The sequence below is a fragment of the Mesitornis unicolor genome, unplaced genomic scaffold (assembly GCF_000695765.1).
Source record: "Mesitornis unicolor isolate BGI_N332 unplaced genomic scaffold, ASM69576v1 scaffold4109, whole genome shotgun sequence".
Taxonomy (NCBI): domain Eukaryota; kingdom Metazoa; phylum Chordata; class Aves; order Mesitornithiformes; family Mesitornithidae; genus Mesitornis; species Mesitornis unicolor.
Genome location: NW_010207849.1, coordinates 78823 through 97219, shown reverse-complemented (window position 1 = coordinate 97219; position 18397 = coordinate 78823). Strand labels below are relative to the sequence as shown.

The following is an 18397-nucleotide window of genomic DNA, read 5'->3' as shown; positions in this document are numbered from 1 at the left end:
GCTGATGGACACCTGGGGACATGAGAAATACCTGGATTTTTGAAGTAGTGTCATACGTGCATAGCTTGTGCACCTAAATTCTGGAGCTAAGCAGTAGTCCTGGTTCTTGCATTATAGCCATAACTTGAATCTCTCATCTTCTATTCTGATCAGACTGTTTTGGAGCAGCCTCATATCAGTCTTTAATAGATCTACCAATGTGTTGCCAACATTTTGGCACAATATATAACCAGTGTATCAAAGGGAAAAACAAAGATCAGGACACAATTAGGGTTAATGTTGGAGAAACAGAACTTAATCTAACCTAATGTCAGGCAAGTAATGATGGTGCCCATTGTCATGGATTTCTAAAATCTTTCTTAAAATCCTAATCTCTTAAAAACTGTGGGATAACTAAAGACGTTCTTTACACCTTGTTTCAATATCTGATCCATGCAAATCCCAGAGTTCAACACATATTTTCATGCGTGATATGGCATCCCATGTTGATAGCTACAAAACAAAGTTCTGTATCAAAATTTTTGCATAAGTAAGATGACAGGATGTTGCATGTTATCATAAGCATTGTCTCCTCGTTTCTGAGAACTATGTATTTTTAAATTTACCTCCTTGTAGTCGTGATTTCTCTTCTGTTTTATAAAGCCCAAATAGTGATAACAAGGACAATTCTGCCAGTTTTTCCATCTTGGCGATTACATCCTTTGTGGCCCATACAGGGAGTGTATAATTGTGAATATCCTAGTGATAAAAGAAAACAAAATAATGTTTTTTTCTTCTACTGGTTTCCATCATCTTGTTGCCCAGCCTCACAGTACTACATTTAGACTCTCTGAGTCTGTCCTGTAATCCTTTGCCCAGTGTGGTTTAACACATCAGCATATGAAATACCCTTTGTGGAAATGAGGATCAACCTCAAGTGAATGAATGGGAAGAGGGAAAACACCTGTGTGAAGGGGATCTCTTGTAGGTATAATGTGTTCTTGCTTTAGTGATATATATGTTTTTGGTTTTGCTAGTGTGAATGATTGCAGACTTATGTCTTATCCTCTTCCCTTCAGGATCTTCGGGGTATAACCTAGCTTCCACTTTTCCTGTCTTTTTCATACAATTGTCCAGATACCAGTTCCATCACTGGCCATATACAGACGAGCATCACTCTCCAGCCATGTCAGAGTGACAATGTCTTACAGTGTCTAAGTGCCCCAGTGTGTGGAGGGTGTGTTAAACAACTTTCAGGTGCTGCTGATAATGACTAGGGCCAAATGAAATCATCCCATGCTTGGGTCCAGTCTGATTTTATTCACTGAGAGCAATCATAATCTGTACTCTCTTTTTCAACATTAAGTATTTTGATGTTTATCTACTGATAGGTTAAAGCAAAATAATTTCATTTTCCTGTTAAAAGGAAAATAGGCAGCATACTCAAATAATTCTACAGCAACATATTGGGAAGGAAAATAAGGGAACAAAGGCAATGGATTTCGGTACCAGTGCTTCAGGATGACACATCAAATGGTTTCCCAAGCTGCAAACCATGGTTTTCGGTTATCTTTTACCAATGCACTAAATTAGAACTTATATTCAAATAAAAAAACCCAAAACAACAACAACAACAAGCCACCAAAACAAAAACCCAAAAAACCACCAACCCCAAAAATCCAGGAGAGATGGCAACTCCTTCCTGTGAAACCACATTGCCATGGTTTAATTGAAACCCAATTTAGGAGTTATTTTCTTCCCCAACCCCTATTGCCTTATTATTACCTCACAATATAGAGTATCATACGTATTCCAGAGCTGGAAATTGTCCAGGATTTTAAGATGGTTTAGTTCAAGTCCTGTGTTAACTGCCATTTTTTGTATAAAATCCTGGGGAGGGAAAAGTGTAGAGTATACCACAAATACTTAATACAGATGGTACATATGTGCATACAGATTCGTTACACCCAAACTGGCAACATAGTAGTGTTTTATTTTACACAGATTAAACCCATGTAGGGGAAGATTTTGGTTGCAGACTTCATTTTGTAACCATTTCAAGATACTGATCTGTATTTAAGACACTGCTTTTTTGTGGCCCTGCTGTGCATAGGTCTGATGCTCTCTCTGCTGCAGTCTTCTCTCCCTCTTCTGTCTGCTTCAGGAGGCTACCTCAGTCACCTCAAGCCTTCAGATATAAAAAGGAGGAAAGCACTAAGGGAAAAGGAACGTGAGAAAAAAAGCAAGGAGAAAATAGAAAATTAAAGAGAGCAGAGGCAAATACTTAAGATGAGGCAAAAAGAAATAGAAAAGGAAACTAGGTTTTCCTTCCACCATTGAAGTGGAGCTGAATATCTAAGTAATAGTTCCACAACAATTCCCATAGGCATTCTTACTTCATGCTACCACAGGAGAATAAAGGGACTCCTTGTATCCCTTATTCCCATGTTACCTGTTTCATACTGGTGGCTGAGAAAGAGGATAGCTATGAAGTTGTAATTCACCTCCCTAGCAGGTGAGTGAGGCTGACCAGAGTAGCTAAACTAGCAGAAAGTTAGAAATAAAGAGAAAAAATAAAGTGTTTGGTTTAGCCCAAACACTAAGCCTGAAGTGACTTTGAGAATCACTTGAGATTATGTGTACAGGTACAGTCAGGGTATGAGGAACATGAAACCCCTGCTTTATATGTACAAATGCTGTTACAAAGTGCATGGTAGGCAAATAAGAGAGCAGCAATAACTGCTATCTAGAGCAATTATTATCCAGAAGAACGTGGTAGCTTCAGGCAGGTATACTGTCTACGTTCCTACATCCTGCTGCAGCAGTGGAATGGGAAATTTGAATCCTGACTGTGAAGATGTGTCAGGGCCAAAACAGAAGCATATCTTGAAATGGATCCAAAATGAGTATCAGAGAAATTTACATAAGTCAGAGTGTTTGTCTGATTGGGCTTGCTTTAGTTTCCTGTTGCAGTTTCCACTTCAGAAAGTCACAGCAGGAAGGCATGAACCTTCTCAAGTTTCAGATTTATCAGATTTTTTAGAATTGGTTTCATGCTATCCTGTAAAACTGGAAATGGCTGCATCCATAAATTTCTTCTCCCCTCAGATAATTGAAATTTATTTATATGCAGCTCTAAATAGTCTCAGAAAATTAATTTTGAATTCACATTTTCAAAGATTAATATAGAAAAGTATGAGAAATGCATAAGCATACTAAACAAACATTTTGATCATATTTGCCTAAATTTCTGATTTTAAGAGGTCTCAGGATTTTTAAAAATTATTTATTTATGTTTGCATTTTAGCAAAAGCAAACAATGCAATTCCATAGCTTCTACATCTTGATTACTACTTCTTAGATTTTGTTTCCCTTTGATTTTGTCTTACCATATATGGTTGTATTCTCTTTTGAAATTCACTAGATGTTTGCGTTTCATTCTGAAGTTCATCAAAATGGGGACAGTCAGGCAGAGGAAAGTACAGACTCTGGAACAAGAGAAGTAAAACTTAGAGTATTTCTACTATTAATCAACTCACGTCTATTTTTTCTGTTGTTGATGTAATATTTGTTAGATTCATGGCTGTGCTTCAGCTACTCCATAATGGTTTGTTTGGGTACCTTGTTCATGACTTCAGTTAACATAAGCAATCGGTTGTGGTAATGTTATAGTTACGAGAAAATTCTGGCCGTTTGGGGAATTCTGACCAGTTGGGGTGGGTATTTGTTTTAGCAGTAGAATAGAAAAGCATTTTAACCAATTAAGGTAATTAAGGTGAGCTAATGATTAAGTAGTTAGAATAGGTATTTGTTTAGAATATATTTGTTTGAGAAACCTTGTTAAGAAACATTGTAGGATGTGTTTGTTTGAGAAACCTTGCTAAGAAACATTGTAGGATATGTTTGTTTGGGAAATCTTGCTAAGAAACCTTGTAGGATATGCTTTGTTAAAAATGTATAAATACGCTGTGAAAATGTATGAGCGGTGGAACACACCTTTGAGGGGCTACCCTCTGTGTTCCCCAGTGCTGCAAATAAAGAAATGCCTGCTTATCTGCAACTGCGTAGATAAGTTTTTGTCATCGTGATTGCGACTCCGTCAAGAGTAACTTGACTTTTCAGTAGCTACTTGTGGCTATGGTAGCATGATTTCACTAAGTTTAACTAATTTTGGCAAAAAGCAATTATGCATGTCTGCCAGGAGATTGCTTTGGGAAATGGATCAGAGACCATGATCAGAAATTTTAAAAAGCTACCATTTCTATCCTATTTCCTGAATCCCTCCAGTTGCAGCTTGACTCCATATGGTACTGGAATCTGAATTGCTTCTCCATCTACATGTTCTGCTCTTATCTCTTTAGAGGTAAGTGGCATATTACAGTAAACATCTTAACTACCACTTCATGGGCAGAATTTGAAACAAGAGTGACAAATAAATTGTGCTCCTTAAATATCAAAAAGCTATGAGTCTAATGGTTCTGTTCTTGTTCAGAGGGATGGTTCATTTTCAGTAATGCCAAGTATATGCATTACAAGGTCACTTGATAGTACATATTTGATCTGAACCATATGTAAATACATATGTGTCCATCAAACTCTGTGCTCTGGCAAATACACTTTAATCCAATTGCAGGACAGATGATACCTGATCCAACATAAAGCGTTAGTAAAAAGTTAGGATGAGCAAAATAAGCTTGCGCTGTTTCACCATGTTATGTCACATCTAAACTAGATGTCACATCTAACACTAGAGCGTTATTGACCTAGCACTAATATTATCCTGTAACCACACAAATAACATCAAGGTACTGACTTAATATACAGCAGAGAAATCTGTGTAGATGCTCCTAGAAAGACTCCATGCCATTTAACTTCAATTCATATGGATTATGTATGTGCAAGGAGGTCTGCTCTGTCTTGGGGTAAACATTAGCAGACAGCACTTCCATTGTTTCTCTTTGCTTTTTGATTTTTCGATATAAAGCTTGCAGCAGCCATCAACTGATGCTAGCATACTTTCACTTGGACTGATTTCCAAGGATGTATTTTTACTGTAACAGCAGCACACTAGAGGGTGAAGGCTCAAAGCTGCAATATGAAGCTGGGGAATGTTGTTTAATTACACAATAACAAATGTTTCTCTTGCTGTATGGCTTAATTATCCCCCTCTAGGTGTTATTAATTAAGCCACTCCTTTTGGCCTCATTAAGCAGTACTCAGCACTGTTGCCTGTCAGGTCTTGATAGATCTCCATGGCTGAAAAATAAACTGTGTTTAGGGTTTTTTTACAGGATTGTACTTGGCCTCAATTTCCCACTTTGTGTTGCTTAGGGCTTGAAAACACCCTCATACATCTGTTTGGTTTAACAAGGGAACAATGTTTTTTCTGGATGGTTTGCATATTTAACAGGAGTTTTGAGTTGCTGCAGGGGTGTGTTTCAGTGAAACGTCAATACCTACTTCTGAAGCAGCTGAAGAAATGATGAGGTATTAGAGAGTCCTACAAATGAGCTTGGCTTTTCCAAACAGGTCATTGCACTGCACTGTGATTCCCCTGAGGGCTTTGAGGTTTTTTTGGCCAAGGCTCTTATCACTTCAATCCTTCTTCATGTCTTCAGGTGAAAGAACTTCCCGTAGTGTTCCACATTTAAAAAACAGTGGCATTATTTTTTGTTTAGGTACAGATTCACATTTCAAGTTGAATCACATTGTGGGTAATCCAGTTTGTGGAAATCCTGCTTTTAAGCATGGCCTCCAAGAATGGAGGAATGTCATTCGGAGGCTGGTTTGGCCACACTCTAATGAAAGGGTCCATCCTCTGATGTTGGTGACTGGACAGGCAGTTATTTAATATAGTTTTTGTATACATTTCCTTAAAGTCAACTTCTGTCCTCAAAGACAGAAGAAAATTAGCTTTTCTGTCATTACACTTTGTAACTTTTTGTCCTTGTTGAGCATGCTGTTCCTTATACAGTCCTTGTCACAGGAGACAGTGAACTTAAAATCTAAACCCGAGTCAGCCAGGAAGAGCTACGTGTAGTAAAAGATCTACAAGACCTACCATTCAGGTGCATCTGCTCTTATTATGAACCACAAGGCAAGTACTAGGGTTTTATTAAACGTTTGTATAGCACTGAGCATAAAAGGGTCCTTGTCTGTAATTAGGGTGCCTAAGTGCTACCAGAATAGGAAAGAACTAATTGAGAGGTCATTACACTGACTGGTGAAAATTCCATTCCTTGAATAAACCATGGAACAAACACGCTAGGAAGGGAAGATCTATCTGTCTGATTGGCGCTTAGAAAAACACTTGTCCTCTCTTAAGTTTTAGAACAACTTCTCTACAATACCGTCCAAAAGTGTCCTTGCCAAGAGAAGTGCTAGATCTGTAACTTGAAGAAAATTGCAGTGTGGGTTACAATTCAGGTGTTCTCCAACTATAAAAGGAGGTTTTTCATGCACCTATTACAGCTGACCTATGACATGCTTGTCAGCCAGTAGCTGCAATTGATATTTACTATTAGATTGAACTCAAAAGTAATAGAAATTTTTTTAAAGGTTCTTTCCCTCCTTTTTTTCCTCTTTTTTTCCTTCTGGGAAAGTTTAAGGCATTATAGGAAGTGTCCAGCCAGTACTCACCTGGTCTGTTGATTTTTGCAAAATATGAACTGGGATGGGTTGCCAGAGAAGATCAGGGTTCCAAATTTGGCTGCTAGTTGGTGGAAAGAGGCCAGAAAGGTATGACTGGGCACTCATAATGGTGCGATCGTAATCTGTACTTTGGATATAAAACTGAAGATAGAATGGCAAAAAATTAAAAATAAAATGAAAGCAATAAAAATAATAATGAAATGTAACCCAACTCATCAATCCTGGCTTCTCATTTTCAGTTTTATGTTTTTGCAGAAAGTCAAAACAGTGTAACCGTAACTCTGTTTTGTAGGGCCCTACTTCATTTGCATAAATGGAATTTCCAAAACATCTTTCAATCTGGAATCTAACTTTCAGACTGAATGACAAAGAATATGAAAGCATAATTTAAAAGAAGGAATTTCTCCATCTTCTGAGATTCAGGGAACACTGATATGACCCATCTGCTATAGCTTAGAAATGAAGGCTCTTAAAACTGTAAGCCTCTCTTGGAAGCATGGCAAAACTACAGTCTTTTATGCCTTCTCATCAATGCATCCCTCATGTACTGACCAAAATGGTAGTGGTATTTTCTCCACAATGGTTCTGTACCATATGAAAAGGACATCCAGACAACTGTTAGACCTCTCTTTTTCAGGATGAAGTATGTAAGCATGGCCCATCACATGGCTGGATGCGCGTCCACCTTCAAATGCAGAAGAACAATATTGGATGACTGTGGATAAATTCCCAATTCATTTGGTGGTGTAGAGCTGTTCAGCCCCGGAAAACTGGGCAGTGGAAGACCCAGACTGAATGCAGGAGCTGAAAGTTAGATTTTAGTCTATGTTTTTACCTTGACGTAAAAGCCTGACTTTCAAAAATGTTCTTCTGTTACCTTATTTTGTCTGTTAATAAAATGAATATGATAATGTGCTTTTATCTAGTGCAAGTCCATAATTCCGCTATGCCACAGACATGTCCTCCAGACTGTTTTGCTATGTACCTCTTGCCGGTTGTATGTGCTGTTCAAAAAGTTGAAATATCTTTCTCTCATGTACTGTCCAAGTTCGAATAGCTGCTGCATTCCAGTCTGTGAGGCAAACATAGAGATGACTATTAGATTAAGGTTACTGGAGAATCGTAATGTAGAAGTTTATTTTCTGTTTTCTTTTTTGTCTTCAGTGATCAGTTTTTATGTGATCGTTATCCGTTTGAATAATGCACTGTTAATAGTGTAGGTAATCTAGAATTTTTAATAGAAATACTCATTTCTATCTATGGAAAAATGATACATTCTGAAATACTAATACTCCAATATCTGCTATAGGAAAGGCAGTGCATCCGATTCTATACAAATACCATTTCCACAGTGCTGTAGCTCTGCAGATGTTCCTGGAGTTGTTCATGATCAATGTTGTAAAGAGTATCTGTTAGTGACAGCTGAAAAAGGATGATTGATAACCCAGTAGTTACTATTGTCATTGCTCTGCTATTTGATCAACCTGATAAATTTGTGGCTTGCATTTCATGCCTTAAGTATCATTCTTCTCTCTTTGCCTTGGTGCACCTGCAGTTGTCTTAGACTGCATACTGTCTTTTCTGTTATTCATTGCCAAAACTGTGAGCTAAACTTTTTAACTTTTAGCTGTTAGAGAAGTACATTCTTACTACTGTTGCTAAGAAGATAATGAAATAGCAAAAAGCTCTCAAAAAAATCTGTGCCACAGCAGAAAGTTTTTCCTTCTTACAACATAAGCTACGTATCTGGGATAATAATGTGTTGTTTGTGTGTCTGAATTTTACAGAACTTTCAAGCCTCACTTCAAACACTAGATGCTGATTTGTCTCTGATTCATACTTCCGCATCATGATGAATTATTATTAGGAAATACATTGTTTTCTCTCCAGAATTTCATACATCAAATACAGTTAAAGACCTAAGGCTTGATGTTGAAATGCCAGAGCAAGAAGTAGGTTCAGTGCACCCTGGTGAAACTCTGGGCTGAAAGCAGCTTTATTAGAAGACACATTGTCCCCAGAGAAAGCCTTCTCTTGTTTTGTGAAGAGGTGATTGCCAGTCAAGTAATGAGATGTGGACTCCTCACTTGACCTGGTGGGCTGGTGTCATTCTTTTACCCTGTTAAAGGTCCCAGTGCTTAGTGGTCTTTAGAATTTCATCCATGTTAGGAGTATAGACAATGTTTAAACTTGCCATTGATTTGAATGTAGACACACTATCAGGAAGATGTTGCTTTTGGGAAGGTAGTTACAAAGCTATGATGAAGAAGATTTCAATTTAACAGTACTTGGATGAATAATGTTGCAAAAAAGTTTATGAATTACAGGATATTGCTAATACCAACTATCAGTACTTGGGATTTTCTAACGTTTCTGAGACACACAAAATAAAATCTGCCCACTTCCTATTTGAGTAGCATGTGTATAAGTGCTTCTAAGAAAATCAACATACCTTGGTAAGTTGTCCAAATCCCTGGGGCCATTCACTTTCTTTGTGTAGGTCAGTTGGAAAGTTTACAATTGGTGTTCGATCACCATGTCGGAAAACCTAACAGTATTACCAATAAGCAAATCAAGTTAATTACTGTTAACGTTCCATTCTTACCTAGATAAAAGTCAAGCATACATTATATTTTCAGTGCCATTTTTCAACCGAAAATATTTTAGTGTCTGCAGAAACCTGGTCAAGTAGGATTGGAGTACATTCTTTACACACAAGAACAGGTATAATGATATAGGATTTTAGTGGGCTCAATCCCAATGATTCTTCCTCCTAGAACACAGAATTAATCAGCCAAGATGTTAATGCTGAGATTACATCCATAGCTAGGCACCTAGACAAGAAATATGACTGCAATTTGGACACTCAGCACCTCTGAATATTAAACCATCTACTGATATGGTTATATGAGTATTTAATTACTTTGGCATAGACACTTGAAACTTTTGTTAACTACTTTTTTCTTAGCAGTATCTTTAAAAGTAATTCCGTGTACACATGGATCTTATGTTTTATTTCTCAGTCATCCTGAAATATAAAGATGAAAAATTATAAACATTTACACTGTTAACTTATTTAATATTTATTAATACTTTTACATACATGTATGAAAATATTTGAAATATTTTCAGATCTTTTCTGTTAAATTCAGTGAGATTTAAGAGTTTGGTCACTTTGCTATCCTGGACACTCCAGCATGCTGAATATTAGTGTCATGCAGTAAATCATATATTTTTTTACATCAGAAACCTTAAATGAGTTTTTTTTAAATTTTTATTCCAGCATACAAAGAAAGTGCCAACCCTAGATCAAATAGTTCTGAAAACCTCTGAATTAACCTCCCTAAGTATGTCATGTGTGGCCTTACTAAAATGAAGTCCACAAAAGTTTCACATGAAAGGAAATGCTGGAATACAAATTCACAGGGCTCCAGACAATCTTCCAGGATGCTGATCCAAACTGTTGCAGAAGTTACCTTTGATTGTAACAATGTTCATATAACCAACCTAATTGCTGATTTTACAGAATGAAACAACAATCTGGAAGCATGGTATATTTGTTCATAAAATGACATTTATTCCATAATACCTCACTGACATATAGCTTGATTATAATTAATACCCTCCGTTGTCTCATTAAACTACATCATTCTTGCCCAAGCATCAGAGAGGTTTGTGCACGCTACTTAGTTTGCCACTCCCACTGGGAGGTGTTTATGTTTATATTTTTCAAAGTAAACACAAGCAGTATGGCTTATTGGTTTAATTACAACACACACCCTTTTCATCAGCCTTCTGTACTAATGTGCACAAATGTGTGCTAGAGCAGGTACTTCAGAGATGGAAAATATTATCCATTAAAGGCAAATATAATTGGATTTCTCCCTCTGTTCATTTTCTACAACAGTCAGCAAGGTTTGCTAGATGTTACAATTAGAACCATATAGAAAACTGCTTATTATTTTTTTACTTTGCTAGTTGAATTTCCCTGAAGATGTGGCCAACCTGAAATGAGTATTTGTCAGCAAATCAAAGAGGTTTTTTCATCATCATCATCATCATGTTGACCAATGTGAAATTGCACAGTTTCAAGAAAAAAAAAACAACAAACAGGTGAAGAGCTACATTGTCTGGTGATTGATTCAGCTGCATGCAAGAAAAATGAGTGAGGGCAATGTTTGTGTCACTAATTTCATTGGTGTTCTGACATGCTGACATACACAGGTGTTGGCTGGGATTAATGAGGTTTTCTGGACAAGCTGATGCCTCTGTAAAGAATGAAGGTTAAATTCCCAATTAAAATGTAGCTGCATACTTTCTTGTTAAATTTTCCAGCTTCACAGCAAAGCATATTTATGTGTAACTGACAATTGCTCAAATTGACTGACGCGATTAAATTACTATTTTTTTAGGCAATATGTAGCAATGAATCAACACTTGGCCAATAAATATGCCCTTTCTATTAGTGAAAAATTACTGAAAATGTGTTAGATTTTAAATACTGGTTTATGATGCTTTATACTTAATGTGCAACATAACCCTCAGTGTATATTTCACTGTCACAACAGACAAACCCTAAAAAATTTCAATAAGCCAGAGTTGCATTTTACCTGGACAGAGGTGAGAAAGCAGAGATCAAGATCAAAAGATATGCAAGTATATGTGGGAGCAGGAGATGTAAAGAAAAATATTTTCTCTCTTTGTAAGAAATGGAAGCAGTGGTGGTTGTTCTCTTCTAAAAAGCAGCATAGCTTCTTTAAGTCCATTCAAAATAGAAAAAAGTTCAGTTCCTTGTTTATATTTCTGCATCTTCATTGCACAGTGACATGTAAATATGATATTAACACTGAGTTGGAAGTAGCAAGGAAGAAATGAAGAGCCCTGAGCACAGAGTCCTGTTTTTAGGAACTGAAGAAATAAGCTTCTTAGCCAACTGGTTTTTGTTTGTGCTCAAACCTCCTTCTTGCTTGCTACTTCTGAGAATGACCTTGTTTCAGCTGCACTTGGAAATGAAACAATGACCTTATGAACAACCACTTAACCTGAAAGGCTAACTAATTCAGTTGTAGTCAGCTACATTTTAGGAAACTTTTATTTTTAATTTAAAACTTTAAGAAGAGCTTGTGTATTTGAAATTTTGTCTTTTTCATTAGAACACTTGATATTGTTAGAGAAAGAAAATGTATCCCTACAATCCTTGCATTGTTCATCAATGCGTGTTTCTCAACAGTAATTTTTTGGATGTTGTTAAAAATGAGTAGATCCTTCAGATTAATTTAAAAATATGTGTTCTGCAGCATGTATTGCTCCTGGCCTACAGATTGCCTTCCTGACCTTTGGGAAGAAGTAGAACATGGCAGGTTGAGAGAAAAGGAACAAGGAAGCATCATAAAAGGTGAAAAGACACTGAGGGAAGGGAGGGCAAGGAGGATACACACAAAAAGAGCAAAGCACACGTGTTTGGTGTGTTCGTTTCAGCACTTCTGTCTGAAGTGCTTCACCTCAGTCAGTTCACAAAAGCAATAGATAGATTGTTACCAAATACCTTCTCCTTCAACCCTAATACAGCTTGAACCTGATCTGGTGTCTGGGTTCTCCCATTCACTCTTTGCAACTTTGTGAGGGTGATCACTTCAGATCAGAATGTCCACCTGACTCAGACTTTGGCCAGCATTTGCTTCCACTGTTGTCAGGTGAAAAATCACGTTGGAGAAAAACCAGTGCAGAGGAGAGGGTGAACTGAGAATCTGGCATGTGTAGTATATAACACCTTAATTCACAAATGTCATGAATTACAGTGAAATATCTGTCTCTGAGTAATAGTGAACGTCTTACGGATATTTGTATTGATAGACTCAACTTCAAACAAAAAGATTTCTTATTTTGAAGCCAGCAATAAGAATGAAGAAATAAGAGACAAATGAAACCTGTCATTGTGCCAGTTCAGGGAAACCACAAATGTAGAAATACTGAACATGTTTAGTCAAGATTTCAAATGGCTTGTCTTGATTAGACAAATAGATAACATGCTTAGTTAACACTTCCTGTCCTGAGTTAAAAGAATAAAGACATAATTAAATTGCAGTACCTCAGAAACCACACCTCTTTGTATATATGATAGGTGAAATCAGTGCCTGTGTGGAGGCAGAAGTTACAGGTCAGAACTTCTTTATACAGAGGCATTAAATCAGTGTCTCATTTCCATTTGGGTACCCAATTGTCCTACGTATTTCCTATTTTCTTCTCTTCTGTCTAGTTTAAATTCAGTGCACAAGGATTATGGCGAAAGCTAATGTTTACATATGAGAAAGAAAATTAAGGTAGCAGTTTGACAAATTGGCTTCAATTAGAGCTTTTCAGCCAAAAGGATTTGTGACCAATAATCAAAATGCACAGAATCAGCATAAAGATGGGAATTGTGAGGACAGGGCAAGACACATTCCCAGAGCATAGCACAATTCTAGAAATGAGCAAAAGGGAACTTTTGTCTGTTTTTTTCTCCTCTGCAGATGTAGTTTATATTGTGCAATACTGCTAAGACATTTTTAAAAAGTAATTATGACACATTTTGACAATGCAGTAATACTCTCAGGTGAAAACATAGCAACTTACACAGTACAGCTGGAAAACAGCTATTAAATTATCTCAGCAAATTGCCTTTTAAACTTATGTTAACTGTAACCATACCTTCATGATATCCCATTATATCAGTGAAATGTTCTGGGGCCAATTCCTGTCCTATTTATTAATGCTAGCAATTCTGTTCCCTTGAAAATTCAATCAGTGAGTTCAGAAGACAAAATTCAACTGAACACACAGAAACCATGCCTTGAGAAAGTATGTTGATAATAAGACTAAACCTATTGTAACTTTTCAGGCAGATTGGTCAGTCTTAGGAAAAGTATCAGGGATAAAAGGAAGACAGTTTAAATGAAATTTACCTGTTATTTTAATATCAATTGTGATAAGCTACCCTATAAGTAAATAAAGTGGTTTTGGCCTTTTTTTTTTTTTGGTAGGTGGGGAAAGTGGCTTCATAGCTGTGGTAAGCAGCTGATTTTGGATAGGAAACCTCTATCTCCACAATGGTGAGTATTTCCTGTAACCCTTTCTGCAAAACCATTGCTTGTTAGAACACAATAAGAGCTGCAATTCAATAAAAGTCTCCTTCTCTTCACTTCAGAGAGTTAATTCTCCAAGTCTTGCTGACTGCCTGACCTCATCTGTATGTCCAGTTCTCTCTCTTATCATCGAAAGAACATTTAAGTATATCGCTATACAGAGAACATTACTGGAATTAGCATTGAGTCCTTGCTGTGTGTAGTGTGCTCTGACAGTGCAATAAGCCTCAGCACAGTAGGAACCAGTTTTTCCTGTGCACTCTGGCCTCTCTCCAAGTGGCACATCTACAATGCAGCCAATAGACAACTAGATATGAATTACTTTATGTAAATTATACATTTTGGACACAATACTTCTGTCTGTTATCTGTATATGCACATAATATCTTAAATAGAGAGAAGTGGAAGATCTTAAAATTCCTATTTATAAATGTGAATTCCAATCCCCACAACTTTATATTGAAAATATGCCTTTAGACCAACTATTCTTTATCAGTATAGCTCTTACTAAGAAAAAAATCAGAATGAAGAGGACTATGATGCAACCTTCACTACCTAAACTGTTTCATTGAATTACTCTCTCCTTTATGCGAGTTGTTGGGGAAAGTGACATTCAAGTAGTGTCTAGTTACTTTAAAATAAGAAATGGCCCACCAAAAAAAAACCCAATTACAGTCTGTTTCAACCTAACTGCAGTTAATGCAACATGTATCTCAAATCTCTACATGAAAATGCTCTTTTCTGTTTTTCAGTATAGTGCTGTGCCAATTCAGTTATTCTGAAATGGAAAATACTTTTGTTTTCATGGTGACTTCTGTAACATTATAAGCTTCAGCTTCCAAGCACATAGAAGGTAGGCCATCATTGCCAGCTCTCAGACTATGCAACAGAGTGTCAGCTAAAGAAAGCAAGAACACGTAAACCAGACCTTAGATCTCTTAACTTCTGTGCACTATGCATCTACCACAAAGCTAAGTTGTTTAGTTATCTTGAAATAATAACTAGGGATTAGGAGATGAATATTCCTTTTTGTCTTCTTTAAGTAAAGTCTTTAAACTCAGCAAGCAAAAGGGCAGAAGTTACTTCTAAGTCTCAAAAGAGGCAAAGCAACTGCACACCTCATTTGATTCTACAGCCATATAAAATTCTCTGTATTCCCCTCAGCAAAACAGAAAACGAATCTACTTACTGCAACAACAAACTTCAGTTCTCTTTCTGCAGTAGTCTGCTGAAGCAAAATGAGGATAACATGAAGAGAAAAACGCAGGATCCTAGATGGGTTGGGAAGCCGTATCACTCCCATCCTGACAGAGGATGAAAAAAGGCTTTGTAGCTCCAGCAGCTGCTCAGGTTGAACAGCCCAGACACCAGGGTGTACTTTCAAAAGGGGTGGAACTGCTGTCGGTGAATTTCAAATCCAAGAGGAATGTTGTGTGACTGCCCAACAAATTGCATTGCCCTTTGTTTTCAAATTACTGTTTACATTCTGTTTAATCAAATCATAATTCAGTTCCTTTTTCTCAGTGATATTTTTCTCTTTTGGAGTTTAAGGATGAGGTTAAAATATGAAGGAGTTTTTAAGTATTCCTAATATTTCAACCTGCCTGTTCTGTTTTCACTTCTCAAGGCTTGGAATTTTTCCAAACTATAGCATGGCTGTGAGGATGAACACAGAACCAAAAGACAGGCAATACTGTTTCTCTTTTCTCTTTGCTACTCAGTTAGTCCTCTTTTCAGCTTTCCCCACTCTCCTTTTTTTCTTTCCTCTTATACTTTGTCACTGTGAAATAAGAATAATTATTTCAAACAATACTTTGAAACAATTTTTTTTTTGTTTTGAAACAATATTTCAAACTTACTGGAGGTTAAAATGACCAGTCCCTCCAATAAAATAGTTAAATAAACCTTGCAACAAGTACGTTCTTTAAGCTCTTTGCTGGGCAGTTATTTGCTCTTCAATCTGTGTGTGTCGCTTTTGTTTTCCCTTGGAGTATATTTATACTTCCCCTTTTGTAAAGGCTTATGTCAAATTCATTTTTGGCCTCAGTTCTCTAAGGAATTTTTTGTGAACAAGCCCTGGAACTTACTTTGTTATTGTTACTGATTAAGAACACTTTTTCTGACAGTAGATCGCTGGCTTTCAGAAGATTGCCCAGCTTGCTTCTGCTGACTTCCTCTCTATGAAATAAGAATAACTATACTTCTAGACTTGATTTCATAACGATTTTCTGAGTAAATTATTTATAGTTTGCAGAGACCTATAAACAGAGTTCTCTAAGTGTAAAAACTTAAGATCTTCTGTATTGTCTGAGTCATGCTATTTCTGTCATACCTAAACCTGTCTCAGGGTCTTTTGTTGAGCTCTCTGCAACACTATTCCCTACAACAGATATTTTACCATTTACCAGAAATTCTGTCTCTAGGGCTCTAAACCCACTAAGCCTCAAGTGCTCTCTTTGCGTTGTGTGAATGACCACTGTGTTTCCATTTCCTCTGACGGATAGGAGTGGAAGGGAGGAGAACCATGGCTCCCAGACTTCCCTATCTCTCTTGCCAGTGCATGCTCAGTATTCAGCACTTATTGAACTTTTTTCCTCCACTGTTATGTTCCCACCCTCCTTTTTGGTCTCCCCTGGTGTGATTGTGTCTGTGCAAAAGGTGTAAGAGAGTAATTCATACTTCATGAATATATAGTACTTTGTCTTTCTGAAAACAAATGTAAGCTGATCATCTTCGTCTATTATTTAAGACTGTAGGTCATAAAATAGACTTTTTTTAGAATATTTTAATATGCCTCAAAAATCAAGAATGGATGTCCTACTTTTTTAATCTATGTAGTTTTATATATAGGTTGTGCCTAAGCTTTTTGGACCAAGGAATCCTTGTTGGCTCTCAGAATTCTTTCTCATCCTTTGCAAGCCCTTACTATGAAATGCATAACCAATTAGTTTTTATAAAATCTGTTGTTTTTTTGTGCTTCTTTGATAAGTGACTATGACTAATGAAGTCTCATTATTATGGAACCCTTTTAGTAACTTCACTTCAGACATGAAATCAATTTTTTTTGTCATGCTGGATGGCATCATTCAGGAATGTTTGAAAATATATAACAACTGTATTTTATAGAAAATCTTTGCCAACATCTCTTTAAAAATGGTATTTCAACCCAAGACCAAGCATATGATAAATAATTCTGCTTTCTGTGGCTTCACTCTTCCCTTTGGCATGTATACTTTGCTAGTGAGGTTTTTTTTCCTGCCTAAAAGACTGTGCACCACAACAACTTAAATAAATCTCTACATATTCCTAAATGGAAGAACACCCTCATTCATGTGTCATAGTGGTTAGGACAGGCTCCTGTAGGAATCCTGTAGGTAATCTGTAAGTATGTTGGTAGCATGTATTATATTTGGAAATTTCCTTGCTTGTTTTGGATTGTCTCCATGTCTACTCTGCATTTGTCATATTCTGCAACAATTAAATCCTTACCCTTTTTGGGAAAAGTTGCTTCAAAATTTAAAAAGAAATCATATTTGGGTGGTGAGACACTGGCACTGGTTGCTCAGGGAAGCTGTGGATGCCCCCTCCCTGGAAGTGTTCAAGGCCAGGTTGGACAGGGCTTTGAACAGCCTCGTCTAGTGGGAGGTGTCCCTGCCCATGGCAGGGGATTGAAACTGGATGATCTTTAAGGTCTCTTCCAACCCAAACCATTCTGTGATTCTATGATTCTACACCTAAGTCAATCTAGTTACAGTTGTCCAAGCACCATAATGCAAGTGAATCAAAACAATTTGAATAATCTTTATGTTAATGTGGCTCATCGGCATATATTTTAATTATGAAATTATGGCATTAAGTAGAATTAGCTTAAACACAATTGTCCATTTTAAATGCATGTATTTATTTTAAAGGCTTGCTGAAGCATAGCTAGATTGCCTTTGAAGCGGACTGGTTGCAAAAGAACCTACCCTTTAATGTACACAAGGGTTACCTTAGGTAACTGCTGCTCGTGGAGCACAATCTACACACTGAAAGGGTTGAAGTCATTGCAGTCAAGGCAGCCGGATATGAAACTGTTGCCGGCACTCATGGACCAGGCTGCTCAGGTTCTGTTGCTGACTGAATTTGCAGATCAGCACTTAAACTAGTTTTGGTTTATCTGCAGTAATTTTTTTTCAAGCTTTTTTTGAGCTGAAAAAAGGAAAGAAAAGAAAAATTTTGGTTTCAATTCCAAACTTTTTCAAGCACAATTTTGACACACTTAGGACAAAAGCAAAAGGCTGTCTTGCAGTCCTCTGCTGGGGTGATTTCACCCAATTGTGGGGAGTCAGAAGGGACAAAGGAGTTTGTGACATAGGAAGAATTGCCTTACTTAGGCTGATGACTGGACATGGTTCTGTGTCTTGCACTACAGGAGAAAATACCCAAATCACAAAGCTACTGTTCTAAGACAGGCGGGGCAAAGAAAATGTCTACTCAGTGTCTTCTAATAATTCCTTAGTTTGCCCCAAATTTGTAATATTCACCTGGTTACAGGGCACTCGGAGAATTTATTTCTGGTTTTATGATTAAGATGTTTGCCTGAGACATAGGAAGCCTGATTTGCACACCAGAAAATGTGCAAACAAAGTGAAGAACAGTGAGAA

At 37.0% G+C, this 18397-nt stretch overlaps 1 protein-coding gene across 1 annotated transcript in view; it reads right to left on the bottom strand.

Annotated features, from left to right (window-relative positions):
• The window catches only part of LOC104546783 (prostatic acid phosphatase-like), a gene marked incomplete at its 3' end in the record, with an annotated part of 15920 nt that extends 866 nt beyond the window's left edge, over nucleotides 1-15054 (bottom strand). Inside the window, exons 1-7 of the mRNA XM_010192265.1 lie at nucleotides 14941-15054; nucleotides 9083-9178; nucleotides 7616-7702; nucleotides 6619-6771; nucleotides 3369-3467; nucleotides 1765-1869; nucleotides 606-738 (exon numbers count right to left, since the gene is read on the bottom strand). Coding sequence (XP_010190567.1) covers nucleotides 606-738; nucleotides 1765-1869; nucleotides 3369-3467; nucleotides 6619-6771; nucleotides 7616-7702; nucleotides 9083-9178; nucleotides 14941-15054 — 787 coding nt within the window. The remainder of the gene's footprint in view (nucleotides 1-605; nucleotides 739-1764; nucleotides 1870-3368; nucleotides 3468-6618; nucleotides 6772-7615; nucleotides 7703-9082; nucleotides 9179-14940) is intronic.
• Between the last annotated feature and the right edge of the window lie 3343 nt (nucleotides 15055-18397).